Source organism: Hippocampus guttulatus, chromosome 13, assembly GCF_054856545.1.
Source record: "Hippocampus guttulatus isolate MCC_2025c chromosome 13, RoL_Hgut_1.0, whole genome shotgun sequence".
NCBI classification, from domain to species: Eukaryota; Metazoa; Chordata; class Actinopteri; order Syngnathiformes; family Syngnathidae; genus Hippocampus; species Hippocampus guttulatus.
In genome coordinates, this window is record NC_141273.1 from 3,427,921 (window position 1) to 3,454,248 (window position 26,328).

The 26,328-nt window shown below is 44.1% G+C and overlaps 2 protein-coding genes across 2 annotated transcripts; both read right to left on the reverse strand.

Annotated features, from left to right (window-relative positions):
• Window positions 1-373: 373 nt before the first annotated feature.
• On the reverse strand, window positions 374-9,017 carry LOC147195973 (calmodulin). Its single transcript, XM_086127377.1, has 6 exons — window positions 8,893-9,017; window positions 1,910-1,940; window positions 962-1,105; window positions 781-887; window positions 577-712; window positions 374-479 (listed from the first exon to the last, which is right to left on the reverse strand). The coding sequence occupies exons 1-6, from the start codon at window positions 8,893-8,895 to the stop codon at window positions 451-453; spliced, it is 450 nt and encodes a 149-aa protein (XP_085983503.1). The 5' UTR covers window positions 8,896-9,017; the 3' UTR covers window positions 374-450.
• Window positions 9,018-10,011: 994 nt separating this feature from the next.
• Window positions 10,012-25,752, reverse strand: nrde2 (NRDE-2, necessary for RNA interference, domain containing). Its single transcript, XM_086128030.1, has 19 exons — window positions 25,668-25,752; window positions 24,604-24,706; window positions 24,037-24,210; window positions 23,759-23,899; window positions 23,364-23,623; window positions 21,904-22,130; window positions 20,554-20,778; window positions 20,259-20,448; window positions 18,551-18,684; window positions 17,438-17,558; window positions 17,170-17,342; window positions 16,891-17,062; window positions 15,589-15,809; window positions 15,022-15,514; window positions 12,154-12,524; window positions 11,925-12,064; window positions 11,621-11,762; window positions 10,565-10,636; window positions 10,012-10,388 (listed from the first exon to the last, which is right to left on the reverse strand). The coding sequence occupies exons 1-19, from the start codon at window positions 25,726-25,728 to the stop codon at window positions 10,263-10,265; spliced, it is 3,546 nt and encodes a 1,181-aa protein (XP_085984156.1). The 5' UTR covers window positions 25,729-25,752; the 3' UTR covers window positions 10,012-10,262.
• Between the last annotated feature and the right edge of the window lie 576 nt (window positions 25,753-26,328).

Sequence of the window (26,328 nt, forward strand, 5' to 3'; positions counted from 1 at the left end):
ATGACATGTTACTTTCTTTGTTTCTGGGATTTGCATGAGAGGGGTACCTCCCCGCCTCTCATTATCATATTGTCTCTATGTAATCTCATAATTGTGCTTCTTCTACGCTTCCTGACTGAAATCTGAAACCCTCAGGAGCCCGAATCGATTCGTAAACTGCAGAAAAATAAATTAAACCCTTTGAAATAACTGTTCATTGACTCCAGCCTGTATTTGGATAACCAACATTCTCATCATCCGAAATTAACGAACACGCGAAGGAAGAGGATGGCCGCTCTCTCCCAAACAGTTTTTAGAGACGGTTAAATATGGACAAATCTGATGTGTGCAGGCATTCATTTTCAAGTTGCCTATACAGAAGTGTACGTGCAAATGTATTTAATTTTTTATTTTTTTGCAAGAAGAGGTAAGTGAAACATTTGACGGATTCTTTGTTTGTGGGCATCTGCTTCATTTGGAAGTCATCATCGTGACAAACTCTGGAAACACACAAACAAACATACCAAAAGACAATGTCAAAAATGAGACTCGTGCCAAATCGCAAATGAGAGTCACGAGCAAAACGGGAGAGTGTACCTTCATAGTTGACCTGTCCGTCACTGTCGATGTCCGCTTCTCTGATCATCTCGTCCACTTCCTCATCCGTCAGCTTCTCGCCCAGATTAGTCATCACATGACGCAGTTCCGCCGCGCTGATGAAGCCGTTGCCGTCCTGTCGAGTCGCACGCGCGAGCACACGTGAGCGGCGGAAGACCATGGAGGAGCGCAAGACTGACTCGCCTTGTCAAAGACCCTGAATGCCTCCTTGATCTCCTCCTCGCTGTCGGTGTCTTTCATCTTCCTGGCCATCATCGTCAAGAACTCGGGGAAGTCGATCGTCCCGTTGCCTTCGTGATAAGCACCAAATCACGTATGATGCGACGAAGAAAGAAGACAAATGGCGAAATGGGCGGCGGCGTACCGTCGGCATCCACCTCGTTGATCATATCCTGGAGTTCGGCCTCTGTGGGGTTCTGACCCAGCGACCTCATGACGGTGCCGAGCTCCTTCGTGGTGATGGTGCCATCTCCGTCCTTGTCGAACAGGGAGAAGGCCTCCTTGAACTCTGCGCACGAGGCAAGGAAGGCGTCAAACCTCGCTTCAAAAAAAACAATCACCGGTTCGCACAAGACTTTGGCATTGGAAATTCACTTAGTTTTATTTATTTATAAAAGCGGTTTGCTCATTAAATGTTTTTGGGTTTTTTTTGGAAATGATTTGCTTTAGTTTGGTTAAGAAAGAGAAAGAGAGAGATCACTTGTCCAAGATGTTTAGCTCTTTTCACCCTAGTGTAATTACATTTTTAGACAGCTTCCAAAAAAAAACAAAGATGCAATTTAAGTTTATTATTTCTTCAAAAGCACTCTAAAAGCAGTTTCTTTGTTTAATTTTTTGTTACCAAAAAATGTTTTGTCAAATTTACTTGCACTCAGTACTGTATTTTCCTCACTATAAGGCGTATCTAAATACATTCAATTTTCTCAATATGCCGACGGTGTGCCTTATAAATCCGATGCGCCTTACATATGGATCAATATTCGGATTTCTTGGACGTAGTATTTTAAATGTTCTGTAAAGCGCTTTGTTACAGCTGCAGCGGTTGTGAAAGCGCTATATTAAAAAAAAACTATTGTATTGTATTGCATTCCTTTAGCGTAGCTCCATCTAGTGGATGCATAATGCAACCGCAGCCACTATAGTAGCTTCTATTCTATGCGCCTTAGAATGCGGCGCACGCTATATTTGAAAAAAAAAATTTAATCTAGGCCAGTCATTGAAGATGTGCCTTATACTCCGAAACACCTTATAGTGCGGAAAATACGGTCGTTATCTTGACAAACTTGAATGTATGAAAGGAGTGCTTTCTTACCGGCGATCTGCTCCTCCGTTAGTTGGTCAGCCTACAAAAAAAAGGCAACATTAGAGATATGAATCCATTATTATCCTGCACCAAAATATTCCCGTCTACTTTCAACCCACAACGTCTAGACGTGATCTTGGTTTCAAGTAGGCCAATACGCACGGCACCCTTTGAAGTCAAACGGACTTTTCGACTGTCAGTTCGGGTGTTTACAAAACAACAGCCATGAAGTTGAAGTTGGACAGGTTTATTTCGTTTTCTCTTGTGCACGTCTTCATCGAGACTGCAGACAAGGCGAAGCCGATCGCAGCCGACTTTGGACGAGAAATTGTGGAGACCCTCAAAATATTCTCCAGCCAAAATTCAGAGCAGGCCAAGAACGAGCAAGAAGGGCGGACAGACTTTTGGTGCGGCGATACGTCGCAGAGTATCGTCGCGACGCGGGCACGCAACAGAGTTTAGTGATAAACATTTCTTTCCACCGTGCCGACCGACAGAGCCAAACAATTTGTCGTGGCTAACCGGAGCAGTGATTCTCAACCAGTGTGCCGGGGCACATTTTTGTGTGATCATCAGGTGTGCCGCGGGACGTTATCCAATGTCAGTTATCCATCCATCCATCCATTTTCCGAACCGCTTGATCCTCACTAGGGTCGCGGGGGGTTGCTGGAGCCTATCCCAGCCGTCTCCGGGCAGTAGGCGGGGACACCCTGAATCAGTTGCCAGCCAATCGCAGGGCACACAGAGACGAACAACCATCCACGCCCACGTTCACACCTAGGGACAATTTAGCGCGTCCAATCAGCCTGCCATGCATGTTTTTGGAATGTGGGAAGAAACCGGAGCACCCGGAGAAAACCCACGCAGGCCCGGGGAGAACATGCAAATTCCACACTGGGAGGCCGGAGCTGGAATCGAACACTGTGAAGCCGACGTGCTAACCACTGGACTACCGGGCCGCCTGAACGTGACATTTTTCTCCCATGAAATATGTGGTGACCGAGTAAACAGCAAGCGCAACCTTCAGTCCCTCAAAGTGGATATCGGTGAGGTCCGTCACCAGCTTCAGCGCTTTGGGTTCGCTTTTTTGCTTGCCGAGGCCACTTTGTCGTAAGCCGCCTCCTCCTTTCCGCGGCTTGGATCCCGCGCCTCCGCTTTTGCCGCTCAGGCCATCCAGCGCCGCCCGCGTGGCCACCAAGTTCTCGGCCAGGCACTCCGCCCGCTTGTTCGAGCGGCCCAGCTGCTTTTTCACCTCGGCGAGTTCGTCTTTGGCGACGCGCAGGTCGTTCCTGGTGTCCTGCATCTCTCGGACCAGAGCGTCCACGCGGCCGGACGACCACTCCATGAGCATCTGGAGGAAGGCCCTGTAGTTCATCTCCTGTTGTTGGAGGAGTTGCGCGTAGAAGTGCTGCTGCTCATCCAAGAGGTTGTAGACAGACCGCAGGCTGACGAACTCATCCCCTATCGGGTAGAGCGTGATGTTTTTAGGCAGCATCATGAGGTAGGAAGAAGGGCAGGAAGGATCCTCGAACGGCAAGTTTTGGGCATTCAGAGTGGCAGACAGTGAATGGCAACGCCGGATCCTTTGCGAGACCCGACTTGACTTGGAATTCTTCAGAATAGCTGCTCCTTCTGGTCTGCGGACATTGGCCCGCTCGACAAAACCTCGTTTCTGTCCTTGAGCGCAAAGGCCGTTTTCCTGCCCGGCCTGCATCTGACCTGCTCTTGGCCGTCAAACTTGGACGGAGGATGACGGCACAGGCGAAGCCGTCACCTCCATCTCAACTGTGTGGGCGTTCACGAGAGCGTCCGTTGGATCTCCTGGAGTGGATCGGTTGATGGGTAATCGGAGCTGCTAAACACGCTCCGGAAAGAAACTCGACACAAGTGAGCACGCGACACCGCCGCCGTCTATACGGGCCCCCCCGTCAAAGCCCATCACGGCCGCACCTGTGCCGCGCGCGGGTCGGAGGGAGTGTAGAAGAGCGGCAGGTGGACATCAAATAGGTTGGGATGCTGGCAAAGTGCTCGAAAAGCAGGAGGGGCAAATCAACAATTTTGCTTTGCTTCTCAAATCAGCACCAGAAATTCTTGTCCGGTGCTCATTTTTTTTTTCCCAATCCGCCGACGAGCAAAGTAGGACCCGCTGGCCACATCTGCCCCCGTCCGCAGTCTCTGTGGCAAGTCAGACTAAAATGTCAAATAGGCGCTGCTTTTATTTTGATGCGCACGCATGTCAGCAGTGCAAACCAACAAGAGCGGCAACATGTCGACAGTTTTGCCAGATTAACCCTTTCATGCACCCGGTAACCTGATAAGATGACAAGATGTCCACTCTAGTAACCGCTGTCTCTGAAAGGGTTCAAGATATCGCTCGAGAGAGAGAGAGAGGGGTAAGCTTTATATTTTTAAACGAATGAACATTTTATTTATTTATACGGCGTCTGCATAAAAAGTGCAGTTTACATGTTTTTGTTTTTTTGTTTTAACATTGTAAAGCACATCCTGCATTTGTTGTGGAGCCGATGACATTGACATGGTGCGCAAGCCTTCAAAACGATCTGGGTGAGAAACGATGACAAATATGGTGCGCGTATTCAATCAATGATGCAGATTGGTTGTAAGAATATGTCGTTTGTGGCATACGGTCTTGGTTCAGTCAATTTTGGCATTATTGTTTTAATGTAGCATCTTGGTCCTTCATTTATTATTATCATTATTATGAGCATCATAATCATCATCATTGGATCTGCATTTTTTCCTCGGTGTTGAGTTTGTTTGTTGCACGTGAGTTTCCTTTTTTTTTAAGATTGCGAAATGGTAAAATAAATGTCTTTTATTTTAAATAAAATTTTTTAAAAAAGACTGCCAAGTCAAGAACTCAAAGTTTTCAGTAAATTAACAACTCAGATTTAAAAAAAATATATTATTATTCATATGAATTCATGCTTCATTAGTCTTTATATTAGCAGAAGCCGAACCTACAGGACCAAAATATCTGATATTGTTTATTATAATACAGATGAATTTATGGCTCGGGTTTGTTAAAAAGTGGGTTACTGCTTTCCAAACAGACATGACATTTATAGTTCACACAATTGAGGATACGTAGATAGCACGTTACTGTAGGCGTGTGGCCCTCGACAGGCGCTTCGGTGTCTTGCAAGGCCACTTTGCGCAATGAATCGCCCACCCCTGACTTGCGGTATGGAACGGCGCAATTCCTTCGCTTCAAAAAATCTTGAGAGACTGCCAAGGCCGCGGCGCAAACGACTGTCTCGTTGACGACTCCCGGGCAAGTGGCCAAGTCAAGCCATGCCGCCACGCGAATTGGCACAAGGGCAATGGATCTCAGCGCTTTTATTTTGAAATAATCGTTGCGGCACCTTTCCCACTGGATGTCGTCCTGACTGCAGGCACGCTGAGTGAGCGTCAATGTGCTTGGTACGCAAATATGCACCGGCACAATCAAATTTGACGTGCACAGGTGCGCCACTGATGTGCACTCTGTCGATAAATACATTTTGTTGTATATAGGACCTAACTCATCTCTACCTGCGTACGTACACGTACGCGCACGCAGACACAATGGATGACAGGAATGTTAAACATCCATCCATCTCTGGCTGAGCAATATCCATCCATCCATCAATTTTCTGATCCGCTTAATCCTCACAAGGGTCGCAGGGGAGTGCTGGAGCCGTTCCCAGCTGTCTTTGGGCAGTAGGCGGGGGACACCCTGAACCGGTTGCCAGCCAATCGCAGGGCACACAGAGACGAACGACCATCCGCGCTCACACTCACGCCTAGGGACAATTTAGAGTGTTCAGTCAGCCTGCCATGCATGTTTTTGGGAATGTGGGAGGAAACCGGAGTACCCGGAGAAAACCCACGCAGGCCCGGGGAGAACATGAAAACTCCACACACGGAGGCTGGAATTGAACCTCTGCACTGTGAGGTCGACGCGCTAACCACTGGACCACTGGTATATAATATCCATCCATTTTCCGAACCGCTTGATCCTCACTAGGGTCGCGGGGGGTGCTGGAGCCTATCCCAGCCGTCTTCGGGCAGTAGGCGGGGACACCCTGAATCAGTTGCCAGCCAATCGCAGGGCACACAGAGACGAACAACCATTCACGCCCACACTCACACCTAGGGACAATTTAGAGCGTCCAATCAGCCTGACATGCATGTTTTTGGAATGTGGGAGGAAACCGGAGCACCCGGAGAAAACCCACGCAGGCCCGGGGAGAACATGCAAACTCCACACAGGGAGGCCGGAGCTGGAATTGAACCCGGTACCTCTGCACTGTGAAGCCGACGTGCTAACCACTGGACTACCGGGCCATATATTATATTATATATTCAATAATAATAATAATGGCGGCCCGGTAGTCCAGTGGTTAGCACGTCGGCTTCACAGTGCAGAGGTACCGGGTTCGATTCCAGCTCCGGCCTCCCTGTGTGGAGTTTGCATGTTCTCCCCGGGCCTGCGTGGGTTTTCTCCGGGTGCTCCGGTTTCCTCCCACATTCCAAAAACATGCATGTCAGGCTGATTGGACGCTCTAAATTGTCCCTAGGTGTGAGTGTGGGCGTGGATGGTTGTTCGTCTCTGTGTGCCCTGCGATTGGCTGGCAACTGATTCAGGGTGTCCCCCGCCTACTGCCCGGAGACGGCTGGGATAGGCTCCAGCACCCCCCGCGACCCTAGTGAGGATCAAGCGGTTCGGAAAATGGATGGATGGATGGATAATAATAATAATAATAATAATAATAATAATAATATATATCACTAAACACCTGATGAATAGCAACAGAAATTGCATGCAATATAATATCAATAATTTTTATTTATTTATTTATTTTTAAATCAGGAAGCAAACGTCGACCCCATCATTCTGTGTGCTCTAGGCAGAGGTCACGATTTGATGGTAGATTTGTGCCACCATTACAAGCACCACAGAAGAAATTTGGAGCACAAAAGTGTGTTTTACGACCAACTTTTCTGAATGGCATTTTTCCTCATAATAGCCGTGTATTTTTTTTTATTTCATCTTTAATCAATGTAATTGTTTGTCTTATTTTAAAAAGTTGGAAAAAAGTGCAATAATAATCGATTTTATATTGATACGAAATCCGTAGATTGTGATTGGCTCAGCACATTATGTTTCTCAAGACGTTTATGAATCTTTAAATTGGCCAGTTCTTTTGACTCTCTTATAGTTGTGGTGACCTCCAAATTCAGATTAATTATAATATTTTACAATAAAATGAAGCCTTTTTTTCCTCCTTAATTTGAAGAGGGGAAAAAAAATCGATCTATGTACAGTACATGTATGTTGATATCAACTGATATGAAAGACTTATTTTGTGATACAATTTTCGACACCCTACATGCAGGCATCCATTCTCTGAACGGCTCATCCTCGCAAGGATCACGGGCGTGTTGGGGCCTATCCTAGCCGTCTTTGGGAGGAAGGCAAGGTCCACCTTGAAACGGCCGCACGTTATTGAAAACACTGATGACATTCTTGATGGTTTTGCAACAGTTTTAAGATAATCCTTCATTGATCCCAGAGGGAAAATTCAAGTGTGTCACCAGTACACCGTAAAGCAGTACAAAACTGTTCAAAAAAGGAGGAAATGTGAGCTAAAATCTCTGATGTACAACTTTTTTTTTGTTCTATAGGATACTACCACTTGTAACATACAAGTGGTCATTATAGAAGCAGACAAAAAGATGGCAATGAGTCATTGCGCCTGGAATGAAGATTACTTACTTCATGTTATACGCTTGGGGACTTTTTACATCAAGCAACATTTTAGAATAGCTCACATCTTTGTCTTCAGAGCCTCAATTATCATTCCCTTGAATACTCATGGAGAATTACACTGAGTGGAAAATAATCTGTTTTACTGACCATAGACTTTTAGAAATGAAACCAATCCTGTGTGTTAATAGATTTGGTGGAAACACAATTCCAACAAAGAAAATATCAATATCTGACACATTCTTGTCTACATCAGTCACACAAAGGCAGAATCAGTCCGGTGTAAAGTAGTTTTGCTGCACTTGTCCAACTGGTTTTGGAGAGGCTTTGCCAGACTACTCCAGTTTTAACCAAACCGGTTTGGGGGGAGTCATTTTTAGGTGTGTTAAACCATGGAACGTGAGTCGTTTAAAAGAAATTCAAACCGGCAGCGCCTCAAATACTGTACCACAATTGAATATGCTCAACTTCACCTTAATGCCATCAATTCTACACAAGGAGTGTCATCACGACACCTTGATTTGCAAGTTCCTATTTATACTTTACACACGATTCCAAGAAAACTGGAGGAGCTACACCGTGTGTGTGTGTGCGCCCGTGTGTGTGTATGTGTGTATGCGTGCGCACATGAGCGCAGTAGCAACCACTGATATTGACCAAATCATCAACACAACAAAAGATCATACCACTTGAACAACTGTATCAAAGTCAAGGCCCGGGGGCCAGATCCGGCCCGCCACATCATTTTATGTGGCCTGTGAAAGCAAATCATGTGTCAACTTCCATGACCCATGCTTAAATCCGTACCAAAATCTCAAATTTAGCGGTTTACACTCATTTGAACATTAATTGAACAAATAGTTTGACTGATTTCAAAACTAATGAGCTATTGTTTTGTGTGTGTGTGTGTGTGTGTGTGTGTGTGTGTGTGTGTGTGCGCGTGCGTGTGTGTACAAGTAATAATACAATGTGATGATTAAACATTTATTCGGTTTCACTGTCGTAACGGCCCTCCGAGGGAAGACGTAATTCCAAAAACGAGTTTGACACCTCTGCACTAGAACAAGGAAGTTTTTTTTTTTTAATGGCCCTGCTGTAAACTATCTAACTTATTGCATTATCGGCAATGCTATCCCGTAAGAGAGCTTGATGTTAGCTTTGCTGGGCTTTGCCGGCATTCACGCAGTTCCCGCAAGTGTAAAAGTTCACTCATACTCACCATTGGTGGCGGTGCACTTGTGCGTGGTTGTCTAGCAGCGGAGAGCAAATGGAGCGTCTGCACTGAAAGGTGGGTCGAATCACTCCACCACACTCAGATGTATTCCTCCGCACTGATTCTGTTCTTCTAATTGACTTTTACGGCGGTTGGAAAACGATGTGCATTACCGCCACCAACTGGTACAAAGTGCAAACCAGCCAAGACAACTGAGCCTGTACATGTATTTAAAAAAATAAAATAAAACTAAATAAGCAAACAAAACCAAAACAAAACTTCAACTGAAAGCCACTTTTAATTAATCTCCGCCTCTGCTGCTGTTGCCAACTGCAGGTGTATCTGCTCCACCCTTACGTCCGTCATGCCCATAAATTGTACCGTTGCCTTCACACAGCTGCTGATCTTCACAACCTTATTCATATTCCCTGCCAGGCTGCCATATTGACTGTATGGCATTGTTGGAATTTATGGGGTCACCAGGGCGTATACCCGATTAGCAATTCACAAAAACAACTTTTTACTCAATTCGTGTTCGTTTATCTTCAAGGAAGGAGATCAAAAACCACACGAGAAGAATTTTCATTTGCTCCTGAATGTCTTTTCAAACTCTGGAGTTCAGGAATTTGTATCAAGGATCAGGTCTGGGCTGCTTCTCTTAGCCTCGCAACAGCAACGTGTTCCCTTCATCGGCACTTTTCCGGAACCTTGATTCATCTCCGGCACATGCTCAGTTTGCTTCCAGTCTCCCTCCAGCCGGCTCCCGGCTCACCTCCAGTTCTCCCCCAGGCTCTTGGTCCAGCATACTGACCATTATAGCACCACCTATGTAAGTTTAGTAGTTACTGGCCTGAGTGTAATTTGGAATTAATCCTTCATCATATAATCCTTGTCTACGTAGGCACACAAACTAAATTCTTTGGATCCCTGCCGACCAATCCAATCATTTCACTGCTCAACAGTTTAAAATTGGCGGCACCTAGCGGTCAAGAGAGGAACTATGGACGGGGAGCGTCATACCCAAGGAGGACAACATCGTTCCACTCTGTGGACTTTGGTCAACTTTGTGTCAAGTCCAGAGACACAACAGGACAGGAAATAAGAGTGATTAAGAAGAGACTTCAGAAACAAAATCACACTTTAATAAATCAATTCAAATATCAAAACTTCATAGACAAATTATAAACAAAATGATATTTATTGAAAATATCAACAAAAAAAACAGCTAAAATGTTTTGTTTTGTTTTGTTTTTTTAATTTAGTTTCCTCCTCTCAAGTCCAGGTAGAGACGAGCATTCACATTCATCTGGCGAAATCAATGCAACGTCTTTCTCCTGCTGGACTATCCAATGATAGTTTTGGCGGGGGAGTTTATTTCAGTCTTCCAGCAGTATGTCGAGTTCTTCTAATGGCAACCGAACTCGCAGCTCTTTCTCTGTCATCAGGTCAACAAACTCCTGGATATGCTCAGGAAATAGCTGCACTGCATCCATGTACAAGCCCTGGTGAAACAAACATTTTTCAATGTATTACACCATTTTCAGGGACAGCGGTTACTACAGTGGACAGCTTATCATGTTATCAGGTTACAGGGTGCATGAAAGGGTTAATGCACGCTGGTTCAACTGCTTTTACTTTGCATTAGGAAAAAAGAAGACAGGTCCTGCCTGTGACATACCTTCAGCCAAGGAATATTCTGCAAGGCTTTGTAGAAGAGCCCCTTGGCGTTATCCATCTTACCTTCTGACACCTACAAATACACACAATTTTACACACTGTACACCTTTTTTAGTCGACTCTGGCGAGCATCTGGAGAATGTTTGGCAACGTTCGCTACCTGCGCAAATGTTCGCCCCTGAATGGGAAAGGGGGTTAATTGAATCATTTTTGAAAAATGATGGAGCCAAATTATTGCCAAAAAATGTACCCACTGTTGTTAAATTAACCGTTTACTCTTCTCAACCAGCATAACACTCCAATCGTTGAAAGCTCTTGAATAATCCATCCAACCATCCATTTTCTGATCCGCTTTATCCTCACAAGGGTCGCGGGGCATGCTGCAGCCTATCCCAGCCGTCTTCGGGCAGTAGGCGGGGGACAACACCCTGAACCGGTTGCCAGCCAATCGCAGGGCACACAGAGACGAACAACCAGCCGCGTCCACACTCACACCTCGGGACAATTTAGAGTGTTCAATCAGCCTGCCATGCATGTTTTTGGAATGTGGGAGGAAACCGCAGTACCCGGAGAAAACCCACACAGGCACGGCGAGAACATGCAAAATCCACACAGGAAGGCTGGCGCTGGAATCGAACCCGGTACCTCTGTACTGTGAGGTCGACGCGCTAACCGCTCGCCCAACGGGCCGCCCTCTCTTGAATAATACATTCAATACAAAAGAGACCATCCATCCATTTTCTATACCACTCGTCCTCATTTGGGTGTCGGGGTACACCCTGGAGTGATTGTCAGCCAATCGCAGGGAAAATAAAGACATACAACAATTCTAAGTCACATTCACGTGGACAATTTAGAACCTTGATTGAACCTAATGTGCATTTTTTTTCGGGATGTGGGAGGAAAAAAATTCCATGAAGAATGGGGAGATCATGCAAACTCCATGACATTCAAACCCCAAACTGTGGCGCAGACATGCGAACCACTTTGACAATGTATCCTTCCGTTTTACTAGGCCAATTCATGTAGGTGGCCTTTGGAATATTTGTCATCTCACCAGGTAGTGAATGTACATCCTCCAAAGTAAGGGACAGTGGACGCCCATCTCGGATCCGATGGCGCTTTCGAACAGTCCACGGATACGGTTGCTGAGACCATTCTCTGGCAGGAGGCTCAAGGCCGCGCTTTTGTCGCAGGATCTACAGTTGCCGTAAAAATTGGACACACAATGGGCAAAAAATGCATTATTTCAAAAATTGTCATCATCAGCTGGGAAAATTCAGCCCTTTTCCAGATTACGTTGTTGGAAAGTGAAACTAACACCCTGCGTGCTTCCCTTGATTTTTTTCCCCCACTCCTACCTCTGTGCTGCGTCCACCAGTTGCTTCCTTTGTTGTTCAGCAACAATAGCAAAGAGCCGTGGCACAACGCTATCGTTGTCCCTTGTTACGGAGTGAAAAAAGCGACGTGCCCGGCCAGCACTATGGTAACGGTTCTCCACCTGAAACAGGTCCCATGTGAAAGAAGGAGAAAAGGCATGTGGGTGGAGCATTGTTTAGAATTTACCAAGTGAAATTCGCATGTTCTTACCTGAACATAGATGCTCCAGAGGGGGGCACTGCTCGGCCATCTCGAAAGGGCAGAGGTGAGTGTGTCTCTCAGTGTCGCCAGTGGAAATGCACTGACGCTCATGTGGTACTTGAGCAACGACGCCTGCTGCACCGCCACCGTCTCACACTCGTAAGCTAACCTGCTAACTAACAGGCTGCTGCCAGAGTGGTCTGCAGCAGCGCGAGAGTTCTGGTCAGACGTTATTGTGCGGTGGAGTTCGTCCATCCGCTCTCTGGCCTGGCTGTAGACTGCATTTGCCGCCTTGATGCCCATGGTGAGGTACTGGAACAGAGCATAGCAGCCTAGCAGCCCTTTCAATCTCAGCTTCTCTTCTTGGACATCCACGTGACCTTGGCGTGGAATAATGACACAACATCATTCACACAAAGTTAAACAATGCACTTTCTTCAGAACGTCGACATTTTGACTGGTATTTCAGATTACTACTATAGTACCTACACCAGGGGGGTCAAACTCATTTCACATTGTGGGCCACATACGGCCTCGGTAGATGTCAAGTGGGCCGGACCATTAAAATTATACCATACTCTGCTATAATTAACCAGAATATGTCTTTCCTTTGTTTTGGTCTAAAGAAACACAAGAACATTTGGAAAATGTCGAAAATTAATGAACATATCTTTTACAAAACATTTCATGAAGCACCTCAGATTTCCTTAGACAAATATGCAATTTACTTTTATCATTCACATATATGAATTGCAACTGATCCCACTGATTGTACAAAGGCACAAAGCCTTAACAAGTAATTGGTATTGAAAAATATAGTAATGCACTTTAAGATTAAACGATATTTAGAAAGAAATGAATTTTTAAACCATTTACAGATGTGCATATAAAATCTAAATGTAATCCCTGCCTACACTTTACAAACTAAGGAGAGTGCTATTAAATGCGTAAAGAATAAATTCTTCACATGTCTTTGAAAGTGTCTGCTGTGTTGGGTCTGAGACTGCGGTTGTCTTCTTCTCTGATCAAAACAATGTTGTCTTCTACTCTGATCAAAACAGTGTGTCCCCTAGCGGATACACCATGAATTGCACATTTTAAAAATATTCATTCCGGGTCTTTTATGCATTTTTCCACTTTTAAATGATGCTGCAGGCCTGATCAAACCTCCTTGGGGGGCCAGTTCCGGCCCGTGGGCCGTATGTTTGACACCCCCGACTTACACCATTTATAGCTGACATAAGGAGCCTTATTGTTGTCCGCATGTTCTCCCCGTGCTTGTCAAAGGGGAGTTGAAAACGTTACATTATCTTTCGGTGTGAGTGTTTCTCTAATGTTCTCAAGCCAGATGATATAGGAAATGGTGAGATAAAGTTACTGGCATTGAAGACAAAAAAAAGCTAAATATACGCTCCCTTTTTGGCAAGCAGGACATTCCTTTTCTTCTTATCTAGTGACTAGTTCATGACAAAGTGTTTAAAAAAAAACCGTAGACACAATTCATAGTACTAGGTTTGGAAAAGTCATTTTACGTGTTATATACAATCTCGCCAAAAGTATTGGAACGGACTTTAGTTGTTGGGATTTAAGCATCGGCTACTCTCGGCAGTAGCCAATTCCGGAGGAGAGCAGCAAAAAGCCTACACGCGGAGGAACACTTCTCTCAGTAGCATGACATCTGCTCTCGCAACTGCTCTAGCGATCCTCCCTCCCATCCCGTGAGTTGCAGAATGCACAACACACATATCCTAAACTTTTCACACCCACTCATTTTCACCACTTGCACATTGAGTAAACTAAAACACTGCGACTAAAAAAAATTCTTGTCAGTTCTTGTCTTGGGGCAGACTCGGTGCCAAAACAACCACTGCTCTCCAACTCCGGTGGCTCAAAGAAAGGGGGGGTTGTGTTTACTCTGTAGGGGTGGTTTGGGGTGGCTCCTCACTTTGTGATGTAGAAAAGTGAGGAGCCAGTCCCGCTTGCCAAATAGGAAGCATATACTTGGGTTTCTGTTCATCTTCTATGGTAGGAATTGTATCCGACCATTTTCTTTAGCTTCATTGGGGTAGTGGAGTTGCGGGTGAGCTGTAGCCTTTCGCAACTGACTTTGGGCAAGAGGCAGGATACATACATACTGGACTGGTCAGTCACAGCCAGACAGACCAACATTCACGTCTGTTCCAATGCTTTTGCTCACAAATGCATTCTGCCCTGAGTTGTTTGAATCGAGATCAGTGGTTCTTAACCTTTTTAGAGGTACCAAACCCAACCAGTTCATATGCACATTCACTGAACCCTTCATTAGTGAAAAAAAATATATATATATATATTTTTTTTTTTTTAAATTCAAGATATAAAAAAACAGAAAAAAGTAAATACAATTTCAAGAGATAAGTATACTTTTTTTTTTTTAATTGTACAACAGTCACACGTTGACTACGAAGTGAACTAAATTTCCCACAGCACTGATTGGACAAGCAATGGAATGTGATCATCTGGAGCCAGTGATGGCCAAGTGGGCGTGTCATAACTAATTGACAAGTTGAGTTGCGTGTGTCTTAGCCTCCATGGCAGAGGCTCCGTCAAACCCCTGAGACCGATTCACCGAACCCAGGTTAAGAAGCACTGGTCTAGATGTAATGTAAATACTGCACCATGAAATAAAAGCTGGGATCTTGAACGTTTGTCTCAATTTCATCTTTTGATCTGAAACCCAAATGTCTTCCGTATACAACAAAAACAAATGAATTGACCATGCCGTTCCAATACCATTTGGAGGGGACTGTAAAAGTATACAGTGAGAAATCCTCAATATCCAATATGGTCCTGTTAAAAAAAAACAGCCATTATCTTTTGGAATTTTCTGTGGGTGCTTACTTATTTTGTCGGCTTGAGGATTGCAGAGGTCTTGATTTAATGCAGACAAAGCGGCAGTCAGAGCTTGTTCGTAAGACCTCCTGGCCTTCAGGATGGCAACCGGGGAGACGGGCTGTGATAACGAAGAAGGCGACAAGGCGTGCCCCTCGGTCAGTGTGGTGAGCACACAAACGGCGGTAGATGCACCTCTGTCGGTGGGAACCCCTCCTGGCCCACTTTCTCCCTCCTCCACCTCGAGTTGAGCCCACAGCAGACAAAGCTCACAAAGGGAGGGGTGACACAGCCCCTTGGCCCCACCCAATGCCGTGGCTGTAGAAAACACCTTCCGAGCCTCTTCGACGTTGCCGAGCATCCACTCCAAGTGGGCGAATTCTCGCCACATTGCCATGGATGAGCGGTTTTCGGGTTCTCTGAGCAGTGATTTGGCAATCCGCTTGCTGATTTTGCTCTGAGAGCGTAAACGTTTTTTGTTGCCGTGCGTGCAACGAAACACCTGGAACAAATATCAAGCGATGAAACGATTATTGAATTGAATTCTCAAAAGGTTCACCAAGTAAAAGTCCCCACCTTGAGTTTCTCATACTGTATCCGGCTGAGCGACAGGACAGCTCGTTGGTCAGATGGAAGAACAGGTTGGAGCATATTGAACATTGCGTTGACAAACTTCTCGCCCTGCTTTCCAAGTCCCGCCCATTTCCTGGTTCCTTGGAGTGTGGTCATGTGACCCACAGAGTTCATCCCGAGGCTTGGCAGGTTGTGGGAAGTCAGAGATCGTCGGGAGTCGCTACCTAAAATGAATTAGTGGCACGGGGTTGAATTCATGTGTCCTTCCTCCTCTTATGTTGGAACACACATTCAAAACAATTGAATTCAACTTCCCTTGTGATGCAGTGTCTATGCAAAGTAGTCACAGCGCTTCACTTTTCTCATGTTTTATGTTCAAGCCTCATTCCAAAGCGGAAAAAAAATGATTCCTGTTCCTCAAAATTCTACACACAATAATCCATAATGACAATATCCATCCATCCATTTCCCGAACCGCTCGATCCTCACTAGGGTCGCGGGGGGTGCTGGAGCCTATCCCAGCCGTCTCCGGGCAGTAGGCGGGGGACACCCCGAATCAGTTGCCAGCCAATCGCAGGGCACACAGAGACGAACAACCATCCACGCCCACACTCACACCTAGGGACAATTTAGAGCGTCCAACCAGCCTGCCATGCATGTTTTTGGAATGTGGGAGGAAACCGGAGCACCCGGAGAAAACCCACGCAGGCCCGGGGAGAACATGCAAACTCCACACAGGGAGGCCGGAGCTGGAACCGAACCCGGTACCTCCGCGCTGTGAAGCCGACGTGCTAACCACTGGACCACCGGGCCGCCCCATAATGACAATAGAATTTTTTAAATGTTTGCAAATGTATTAAAAATATAAAAAAAAAACTAATAAATCACATGCACATCAAGTATTCACAATCTTTGCCACAAAGCTCAAAACTGAGCTGAGGTGTATCACGTTTCCACTGATCATCCTTGACCGGTTCCGACAGCGTAACTGAAATCAACCTTTGCTGAATCCAGTTCAATGGACACGATTTGGGGCAGGTCAAAGGAGTGGCATCTTTTCCCCCAAAATTTGAGGCTGTAATTACTGCCAAAGGTGCATCAACAAAGGATTGCTCAAAGGATGTGAAAACATTGTTTTTTGTTTTCAATAAATAAGCAACCCCCCCCCCCCCATGGCCAATGATATACAGTATTTCAATTTGTGAAACCTTTTGAATAAAAGTAAAAACACCGAACACTTTTTTTTCTTCAAATTTATAGTTGTAGTACTTGTTACTTCGGGACCTAACTATACAGTATATTCACCCTGAGTGAGCAGAGAAAGGTCCTCCATGAGCAGGCCAGGATGACACAAGCCAGCAGCTAGCACGGTGTCCACTGGAAGCCCGAGAAATGACAGGAAATGGAGGAGGAAGCGGAGCTGAAGCTCTGGCGAGGACAGGCAAATGAGAGAAGGGCCGATGTCATCGAACAGCACCTTCAGATTGAGAGACAGACCAGGAGTTAAAAATTATCACGGTTGTAATTTCAGTGGTGCATATGATAATATGTTAGCGACAGACCGAATACAGTAATTCAGCTTACCTGTCTCTCTGGGTCCTCACAGTCATCTTCTGATTGCCCCTTGGCTTTTTCGGGTCTCAAAGGCAACCAATGCGCAGCTTCGCGAGATGACTCTACATCCAGCCACACGGTCCACCGTGGCTGGCTGCGGTCCTTCACCCCCTCCTCTTCCTCCTCCTCTTCCTCGTCTTCCACTGTGAACAAACACAGACACAGCAGATGTCATGCCGCTGGCATGCAAATCACAACCACCTTTTTCCCAAGGTGAGATGGAATGTGTTGTATTAACCTGGACAGGGCTGTACCCATCCTCCTCGCTCTTGTTGGACCATCCACGCTTTCCAACCTCTTGCATCAAACTCACCAACTCTTGCCTCCCCGCTATCCCAAAATGGTTCAAAGAAGTCAGCCTGCACACATCAACACATACACTGAAGGCAAAGGCTGTTTTTGGCATGTGCAATATGTGTGCCATGGGTAAGGGGTGGGGTGAGTGGGAGGGGTCAAAGTGCACCAGAATAGAAAAAAAAATCCTGCGTAAAATGGGTGTATTATGTGGAATGGCTTGATATGTCTGAAGTATTTATTTGTAAAAGCAAACAACAGGAGCACTGCAAAATACGAGTGGTGTTGTTTATTATGCCGCCAGTGTGCCTACTCTTAACCAGTGAGGATGGTGTTTTGTGAGATCGAATTCAGTCCTGGCTGGTACGTGTGACACCACCGTTACACACAGATTGTTTGTATTATTAATTTCAGCATGCTAAACTGCGCTATATTTATCTCAACACACTTGTCCATTCCATGGGTTGTTCTGCTTTGGCTCCTGACCAGAGTTGTCAAGTTGAAATTCCATTTCCAGGGAAGGTGCTTATTCAACATACCATCCACCCATCCATCCATTTTCTGATCCGCGTTATCCTCACAAGGGTCGCAGGGGTGCTGGAGCCTATCCCAGCTGCCTTCGGGCAGTAGACGAGGGACACCCTGAACTGGTTGCCAGCCAATTGCAGGGCACACGTAGTCGAACAACCATTCACGCTCACAATGACACTTAGGGACAATTTAGAATGTTCCATGAACCTGCCATGTCTGTTTTGGAATCTGGGAGGAAACCAGAGTACCCGGAGAAAACCCACGCAGGCACGGGGAGAATATGTAAACTCCACACAGGACGGCCGGAGCCGGAACCGAACCCTGCACCTCTGCAATTCGCTCACCGTGCCGCCTCCGTCAAATATCCAGTACCTAAGTCGGTTTGCCATTAAATGCATGTATACTGTTGCACTTTCTCTAAAATAAATTACACCTCAAAATGGTAACCTACCCTGGAAACCTAAAAATGTACCGGTATATAATTCCTCATAGGTTGATCTACAATGTGCTTTATTTTAGCGTTTACCTGTTGCTTGGTGGAAAGTTGTCGTACACTGTCAGGCTTGAAGAACGTAAAGTCGATCATGGCTTGAAAGAGAGCGAGTGCCTTCTCGGAGTGACCGGACTGACGGAGGAAATGACACTGCTTGGTGAAGATATCTGAAGGATGACAAAGGATCATACATCAATTACTTCCAATGAGCAGAGAAGCAGTTCATGATTACATCACCAGCAAATCTCATGCTGGCCGGCCATTTACTAGGTGAGCCTCTTTAAGACACTGGGCCTCATTCACAAATGGTGCCTATACACAAATCTGTGATTCATCAATCTCTTTGTACATGTTCTGCAAAAAAGAAAAAAAAATTAAATAACATTTAGAACAGGGGTGTCAAACTCATTTCATATTGTGGGCCGCATACGGCCTCGGTCGATGTCAAGTGGGCCAGACCATTAAAATTATACCATACTCTGCTATAAATAACCAAAATATGTCTTTCCTTTGTTTTTATATAGCGACGCACAAGTACATGAGGAAAATGTTGAAATGTACCTACATTTCATTTACCTAACATTTCATAAAACACCTTAGATTTCCTTCGACAAATGTGCAATTTAATTTTATCATTCACATATATGCAGTACAACTGATCCCACTGATTGTACAAAGGCACAAAACTTGAACAATTAGTATTTAAAAATATAGTCATGCATTTTAAGATTAAACAAGATTTATAAAGAAAGGATTTTTTTTAAACCATTTACACATGTGCATATGAAATCTAAATGTAACCCCCACCTACACTTTACAAACGAAAGAGAAAACAATGACTAGCGGTTAATACATGAATTGCATCGTAATAAAAATATTCATTTTGTGTCTTTTATGCTTTTTTTTCATTTTTAAATTATCCCGCGGGCCTGATCGAACCCCCTCGGGGGCCGGTTCCGGCCCGCGGGCCGTATGTTTGACACCCCTGATTTAGAACCACCTCAGACCATGTGTATGCACAAATAATGATGCCTCAGCCTTCAAAAAAAAAAGGCAAGCACACAGCTTTTTACACAAGATGATTGAAACTGCAATCATTTATGAAATCAATAATCACAATTTTAACAATAATAACTTCAATCTGCCCTTTTCGAATAACTACACTAATGTTCTATATTACCGTGAAGGACACTTCTGATGACCTTCACCTCACCCCCATGCTGTTCAAGCGCATTTTTATGTGCCAATATAGTGTATGGACCGTTTTTCCGCTACGAGCAGATTGTGCATGTTTGCCTTGATCTCACACTTGGAAATGCATTTCTTAGCGAATGAGGCCCAATGAGAGCCTTGTAAATCCTGCAGCCAGGAGTTCATACGCCAAAGTATACTGCATGTATGTGGCATATGGACACACCAACTGATACCACCAGGCTCCATGTCAACAACTTGATCGAGCAATCACATACTGTAAGTTTCGCTTATGAAAAGATAACACAGTTAGCTTACTCTAATCTGCTCATCCCACCTAAAAAACATTTTTTTTTAAACAAAAACACTGCCTGCTTACATTGCGCAAAGTCACCACTGGCTATTGTAACCATTAGGCTATTGTTTAATTTCACACTTGATGGGAGGCAAAGCATTCCAGAGGCCCAACAATTTTTTAAAAATTCTTATTTAGTAAGCCATGTAGTAATCCTCTACCAGAGGGTCACGAGTAGCGCTCCAAGCATGTTACCTAGCATATCCTCTTCAATCCCTGGCAGGGCTGGGTGGGACACCATGCTGCCATCCCGGACCGCACTCAGCATGCTGAGACACTTCCCATAAGCAGAGTTCACTTTTGATACACTGAAGTTGCTGAAGTAGCTCTGGGTGAAAAGAAGATACTCCCTCCACAGAGGGCCACTATTTGGGTGGAGAAAGACCTAAAACAAAAACATTAAAAAAAGGAGCTTGCCTCATTTATTAATACTGTATGTTCTCAGGTGAAAACACTGAATAATATTGCAAGGCAAGGACAATAAACGAACCAGTTTCTTCCATTCTTTAGCCAGAGCTGATGGTTCCCAAAGCTCTTGGCAGATCCTGAGCCTCTCCCGCTGCAGAGCCACACAGCCGGGGTTAGTTGCCACGGCACGCTCGGCAATGCTGAGCTTTTTCTCCAGCACGGCTTTGTACGAAGACTTGCGACGCTCCAATAACTCTTTGCCCTGTTGCTGTTCCTCACCTCCGAAAACTGCGGCACTCAACTCATCCTACAACAGAACAGACAAGATATGGTTTGTAATTTAATGTTTCATGGCTGTGACCTGATCAAAGGTTTAATTAGTTAGGAGATCAATACGTGAGTTGTCAGAACTAAGGGCTTAAATCAGGGATGTCAAACTCGTTTTTGTCAACGGTCACTTTGTTTTTCAGGATTCCATCAGAGGGCTGTTACGACGGTGAAACCAAATAAATGTTTAATCAATTATTACATTTACCCCCCCCCCCAAAAAAAAAGTTTACTAATTTTAAAATTAGAATTCAAGGATAGCTTGTTCAAATATTGTTCAGGTGACTGTAAAGAAAGAGTAACAAAAACATTTTGGATGTCTTTTTTTTTTTGTACCAGAGTTCAAGTCACTTGATTTTGAGTATTTTCCGATATTAAGTACTAATTAATACCTCTCCAATTCAATGTAATGCAATGCAGATCATCCCCAAATTGTCTCAATTATCTTCCCTTCTTATTTTATTTTAGAATAAGGGTATCCCAAGATGAAACCTTTGTGTATGACTGCGAATCAGCAGCGGTTCAAATCAAATAAAGAACTAAAATATTTTATTCTTGATTTAAGAAATTCATTCAATTGTTCGGCCCAGATTTCCAATCACGTCGATTGGCTTGGGACAACCCTAAAAATTTATTAGCGTGAAATTTCAACTTTATTTATGACACAAAACGATTTGAAATTCTGGCACAGAATTTTAGAGAGGATCATGAAAATTGACCCCCATGATTTGCGTCACCCCCGTGACTCAGATGCCGTGTTGTTGTATGTTTGTGCTTACAAACAATAGTGGAAGAAGTATAAAGAGGTCATTAAGAGACGAAATGTTCTTCAGGTGCATAAAAGTAGGAGGACAAACAAAGAAAAGGGATCGATGCAAAATAGTCATTTGAAAGATGTCTCGTTGAAATGAAACTTGCCAAAAAAGCTCACACGACATGTTATTCCACCCTGGAGTAAGAACAGTGTCAAAGAATCATTATAACATTTTGATATTATTAAAGATGAGATTCATGCTCATCATCAGAACATGCGAACCTCTGAGCCCAACGGCAGCATCAGACCAGACAAAAACAATCTGTTTGTTCAAAAGGTGAGTCTTCCTACTTGATATCTAATGAATTTCAGCCAGAGCTGGGTGTCCTCGGGTTGCTCTCTCAATTTCCTGTTGAACTCTTCAGTCTGACCGGTCAAAAGTTGAGCTTCTTGTCCTGTCTCAGAGTTGTGATTGCCGTGATCTGTCGGGTCCTGCTTTCCCTTCCCCTGCAGCCAGAGGGCAGTGGTGGAGTCGTACACACCAAGCGGATTCACTGATGAGATCTGCGCTCTGCCACCTGTTGCAGTACGTTGAAACCCATCATAGGAGAGATGATGAGAATGTAGTCAGAATGGTCCAGGTACACGCAAAACAAAATAACCAACAAAACAACCAGTGCAGTAGGTTTACCCTGTCTTGGAAAACATGTTGCGGGACTGTCCTAGCCTTGTTGAGAAACTGATCTCGCGATGGGTTCGTTCGCTGTTCTAAGGCATTTGTGATTTTGCACAATGAGATTATTTGACACTAATAGAACAGTCCCCCCCCCCCCAATTAATTGTTGCATATAATCTGCTAAATATTGCCTTTAGTGAGATTAGGCAATTCGTGTCGGGGAATAGTTGAGGGCAGCTTTCTAATATGTTACTGGGAAGCCACATGAAATCACGCACAGTAACAGGAATGCAATGGCCATTTTAAAGGTTTGACCATAAAGTGGAACCTTGAAGGTTGAACATAATCCAACTATCGAAGAAGATGGCAATCTACAAATGTGGACCTCCAATTTCTTTTTTATTTAGAATGTATTTTCACATCGCATGATAGAACAAAGTGGTTCCAAGGTCCAACAGTCACCACCATAAAATCTATAGTAACTGTACAGGATATGTGTAGAAATTGCACAAGATCAAATATTCTTATTCTTCCTGTCCAACAACTGAATATCAATGGCAGACCGCTGTTAAAACGCAATGTAAAACCAATAAAAGTTCACACCCCCCAACTTTGATAATGACCAGGGATTGATATTAACAGTGGCCACTATGTGACTACGTGTTGGCTCACTCGATGATCTCTGACGCCGGCCCAACCGGACGATAACAAATTCTATGAATGAATACGATGAAGTCAACACATTATTGTAAAACAGAACAGAATTTCCTGTCATCATTAGAAGTTATTTATACATATTTTTATATATATAACTCTTCACATGCAGAGACTATGCAGCAGGAGGGGTCTGCCTCACTTAAATCCCCTGACCGCTCTTCCTTTGTAAGTGAGAAACCCTTCTGGTGTTCTCCATTCTCCTTTTTACTTCTACTATTGTCAACTTAGTGATCTTAGTGAGGAAGCCAGGAGGCACGTGTTCCTCACTTTCCTACATCGCTTTCAGTTACTGCTGAATTGTGCAACTTTGAGGTCATTCCATTTTCGAGGTTTACATGGAAATGAAACTACCGTGATGATTTTTGTAAATATGATGATACCATTTGATATTTCTCCACAGTTTGGCTGAATTTCTTACCTGGCTGTCCTTCTCTTTCCCCAACAATGTCTTCCAATGGGAGAAAAGGTTTGGAGTTGGTGACATCACTGCTTTCACAAACTCTTGGTAATGTCTGGAGAGGTGGCTGAGACCTGAGCAGCAGACGACACGCCGGAAAAAAATATCTGTCTGTTCCTTTCTGCTTGCCGCCCCCTTTATGTTTCTTTTTCGTGTCCTCCCAGCGTATTTCTTGTCTGCGAGGATCCAAACCCAGTGATGAATTACCTTTCCTCTTATACCTGCAATAACAGTTTGGAACGAAAAACCTCCGGTCATTTGCAAAAGACAGTGTTGACAGTAGAGTGTTCAGATCATACAGAACAAGGCCTTACTGTTCAAATGGCTTTAACTTGAACATTTAGCGTGCGCGTTACCTTGTTACATCTCCTCTGTACAGAGACTTGTACGTCCAATTGGACGCATCAGATTTAGAATCCACACAGAATGGCTGTGCTGCGGGCGATGGAATGTCATCCAACCATGAGAAAGAACTTGGAATTGCAGCAGCCTGCGGACTGTATTTTCAAGAAGACACATACCAAGCATAAACAAAGACGTCCGCAGTCAATGTGGACGATTGTTTGAATTCAAACTGAAGGGACGTCATCCAAAATGTAGAATTTAACCAAACCACAATTGGCCATGTGCGTACCGGTCTGTTTCTTGTTTCCGCTTGAGATCGCTTGGGAAGATTGGTTCAGAGTCTGATCCACTGCTTTCTGTTGACCTTTTAACTTTTTCTCTGTGTTTTTTTCTTTTTTTCCCATGCTTTTCATGCTTCTTTTTCTTCTTCGATGGCACAGTGTCTTCATCTTTCCTGTCTAAACTGAATATAAGATAAGATAACCTTTATTTGTCTCACAATGGAGAAATTCCCAATTTACAGCAGCAAAATTATGAAAAGGAGAAAGTAGAAGACAATATAAAGCTATTACATAACAGTCAGAAACGAAAAGGACACTTTTCAATATTCATTCTGCCTGAAACTCGAAACAAACGACTTCCACAATTTGTTTGTAGAAAAAAAAGACCTGCTCTTTATTTGGCTGTGTTTTGTTTACAAGTTACATGAGCTGGGATAAACACAATAATTTAATGCAATGTGTAGGATAAAACAAAAGTACGTATTCTATTTACAGACAGGTAATGATGATCCATCCATCTTTTTTCAGCACCACTTACATTTTTATTTTACCTACAACTGCTCCAAAAATTTTACCTCAAGTCTTTGTGTAGCCCCTCATTTTTCGTCTCCAAGAAGCTACTATGAAGAGACAGGGCATCACTGGTCTGAAAACTCTTATTGTTTAGCCATTTCAGTTCTAAATGAAGAAATGAAACAAAAAAAGTGTTAGAGCAGACTCGAAAAGTAATCACTCTGTATTGACGTGTAGTGTAGTATCACAAACAATTCAAAATACAGTTTTCTGAAATCCATCAGTCTGGTTAGTACAGCAAATTATTAGCTGAAATTATTAGGTGACGGAGTTGAAGGAATCCCAAATCATCAGATTTAAACGGCACATTTTAGGATTTGGGATGGCTTGGCTACAGCTAACGAAACATTCAGCACGACTTTGACTTGAACTTCATGACTTTAAATTGAGAAGACATAGTAATACAGAATACGGAGACTGACTTGGTCCATTAACAAAAACTGATGAGATTGACAATTATTAGTACAGCTAAAGACTAAATGCAAATGCAAATGCTGAGCCAAGAGGCTAATGTTCGAATAATGCTGTGACTGACCATGACTGTATAACTTAAGACTTGCTTACCCAAGTAAACGACTTAACTCGTCTTGCTGCAAATTTAATGGGACCTCGATTTGAATTGATTGATTTTCCCGACAGGAACTTGGGACTTGAGCAAAATTTTAAGGTTAAGTCTTCAGACTTACGCCTTGCACAGACAGTATGTGACTACTCCCAACTCTGCGAATTGATATACTACATACAGTACGTTGTATTAGTACTTTTGGGTGAAATTCAAACAGTTGCACTTGCCAGCAACTACTACTAACATCAGCGTGTGCCTCGTATGGATTAACATTGACATAACATGGTAAAATCTTAACACAACCGTACAAATCTGATGGTAAAATCTTAACACAACCGTATAAATATGAAAATGAGATGGACAGAATTGATTCACCCATAAGCGCTGTCATTTCACACCCCTGAACTGAAAAGTAAAATTCGCCGTCCACTTAGTAGATTCTTATAATGTAACAACTATAAACGCACAAATGTAACTCGTCAAATATGAAGACATTATTACCATTGGATGTATCTTCAACCTTGTCGCTGGTAACTCCTGCAAAGGCTGGAAACAGTGCCATATTTTGGTCTGTGTTGATGGGGAAGATACGGTCGCTGGAAAATGACGTAGGGTACGACGCGACAAAACAAATCCAATCATCTTCGGTTTATCCGTGGTCGACTTCCGGGGCAGGGGGGCACAAGCATGAAACACGAAGAAGCAATGGCACAGATGGGTCAATAATTTGTAAATAATTTAAATGTCGAACTAATAGAAACATAACGTGGGCACAAAATGCTCCTTTGAGAAGCAAATCGAGAGGTTTTTTTTTAATTGAAATGGGATATCGGTGGGGTGGCACGGTGATCATCTGGTTAGGGTGTCGACCTCACAGTGCAGACGAGCACGGTTCGATTCCTGCCCCGGCCTCCCTGTGTGGAGTTTCTCCCCGTGCCTGCATGGGTTTTCTCTGGGCACTCTGGGCACTCTCCAACGTTCTAAAAGCATGCATCGCACGTTAAGTGATCACTCTAAATTGTCCCTAGGTGTGAGTGTGGGTGCAGATGGTTGTTTGTCTTTGCCCTGCGATTGGCTGGCAACCGGTTCAGGGTGTCCCCCGCCTAAGTCGGAAGATAGCTGGGATAGGCTCCAGAACGTGAGGATAAAACGGATCGGAAAA

Coding starts and splice junctions, on each gene's coding strand:
- LOC147195973 (XM_086127377.1), bottom strand. Junction 713..780: donor CATTCAGGGTCTTTGACAAG/GCGAGTCAGTCT, acceptor GCGACTCGACAG/GACGGCAACGGCTTCATCAG. Junction 480..576: donor CGGACAGGTCAACTATGAAG/GTACACTCTCCC, acceptor GTGTGTTTCCAG/AGTTTGTCACGATGATGACT.
- nrde2 (XM_086128030.1), bottom strand. CDS start 25,728: ATGGCACTGTTTCCAGCCTTTGCAGGAGTTACCAGCGACAAGGTTGAA. Junction 20,449..20,553: donor CTAAAGAATGGAAGAAACTG/GTTCGTTTATTG, acceptor TTTTTGTTTTAG/GTCTTTCTCCACCCAAATAG. Junction 17,559..18,550: donor AACTTTCCACCAAGCAACAG/GTAAACGCTAAA, acceptor TGATGTGTGCAG/GCTGACTTCTTTGAACCATT.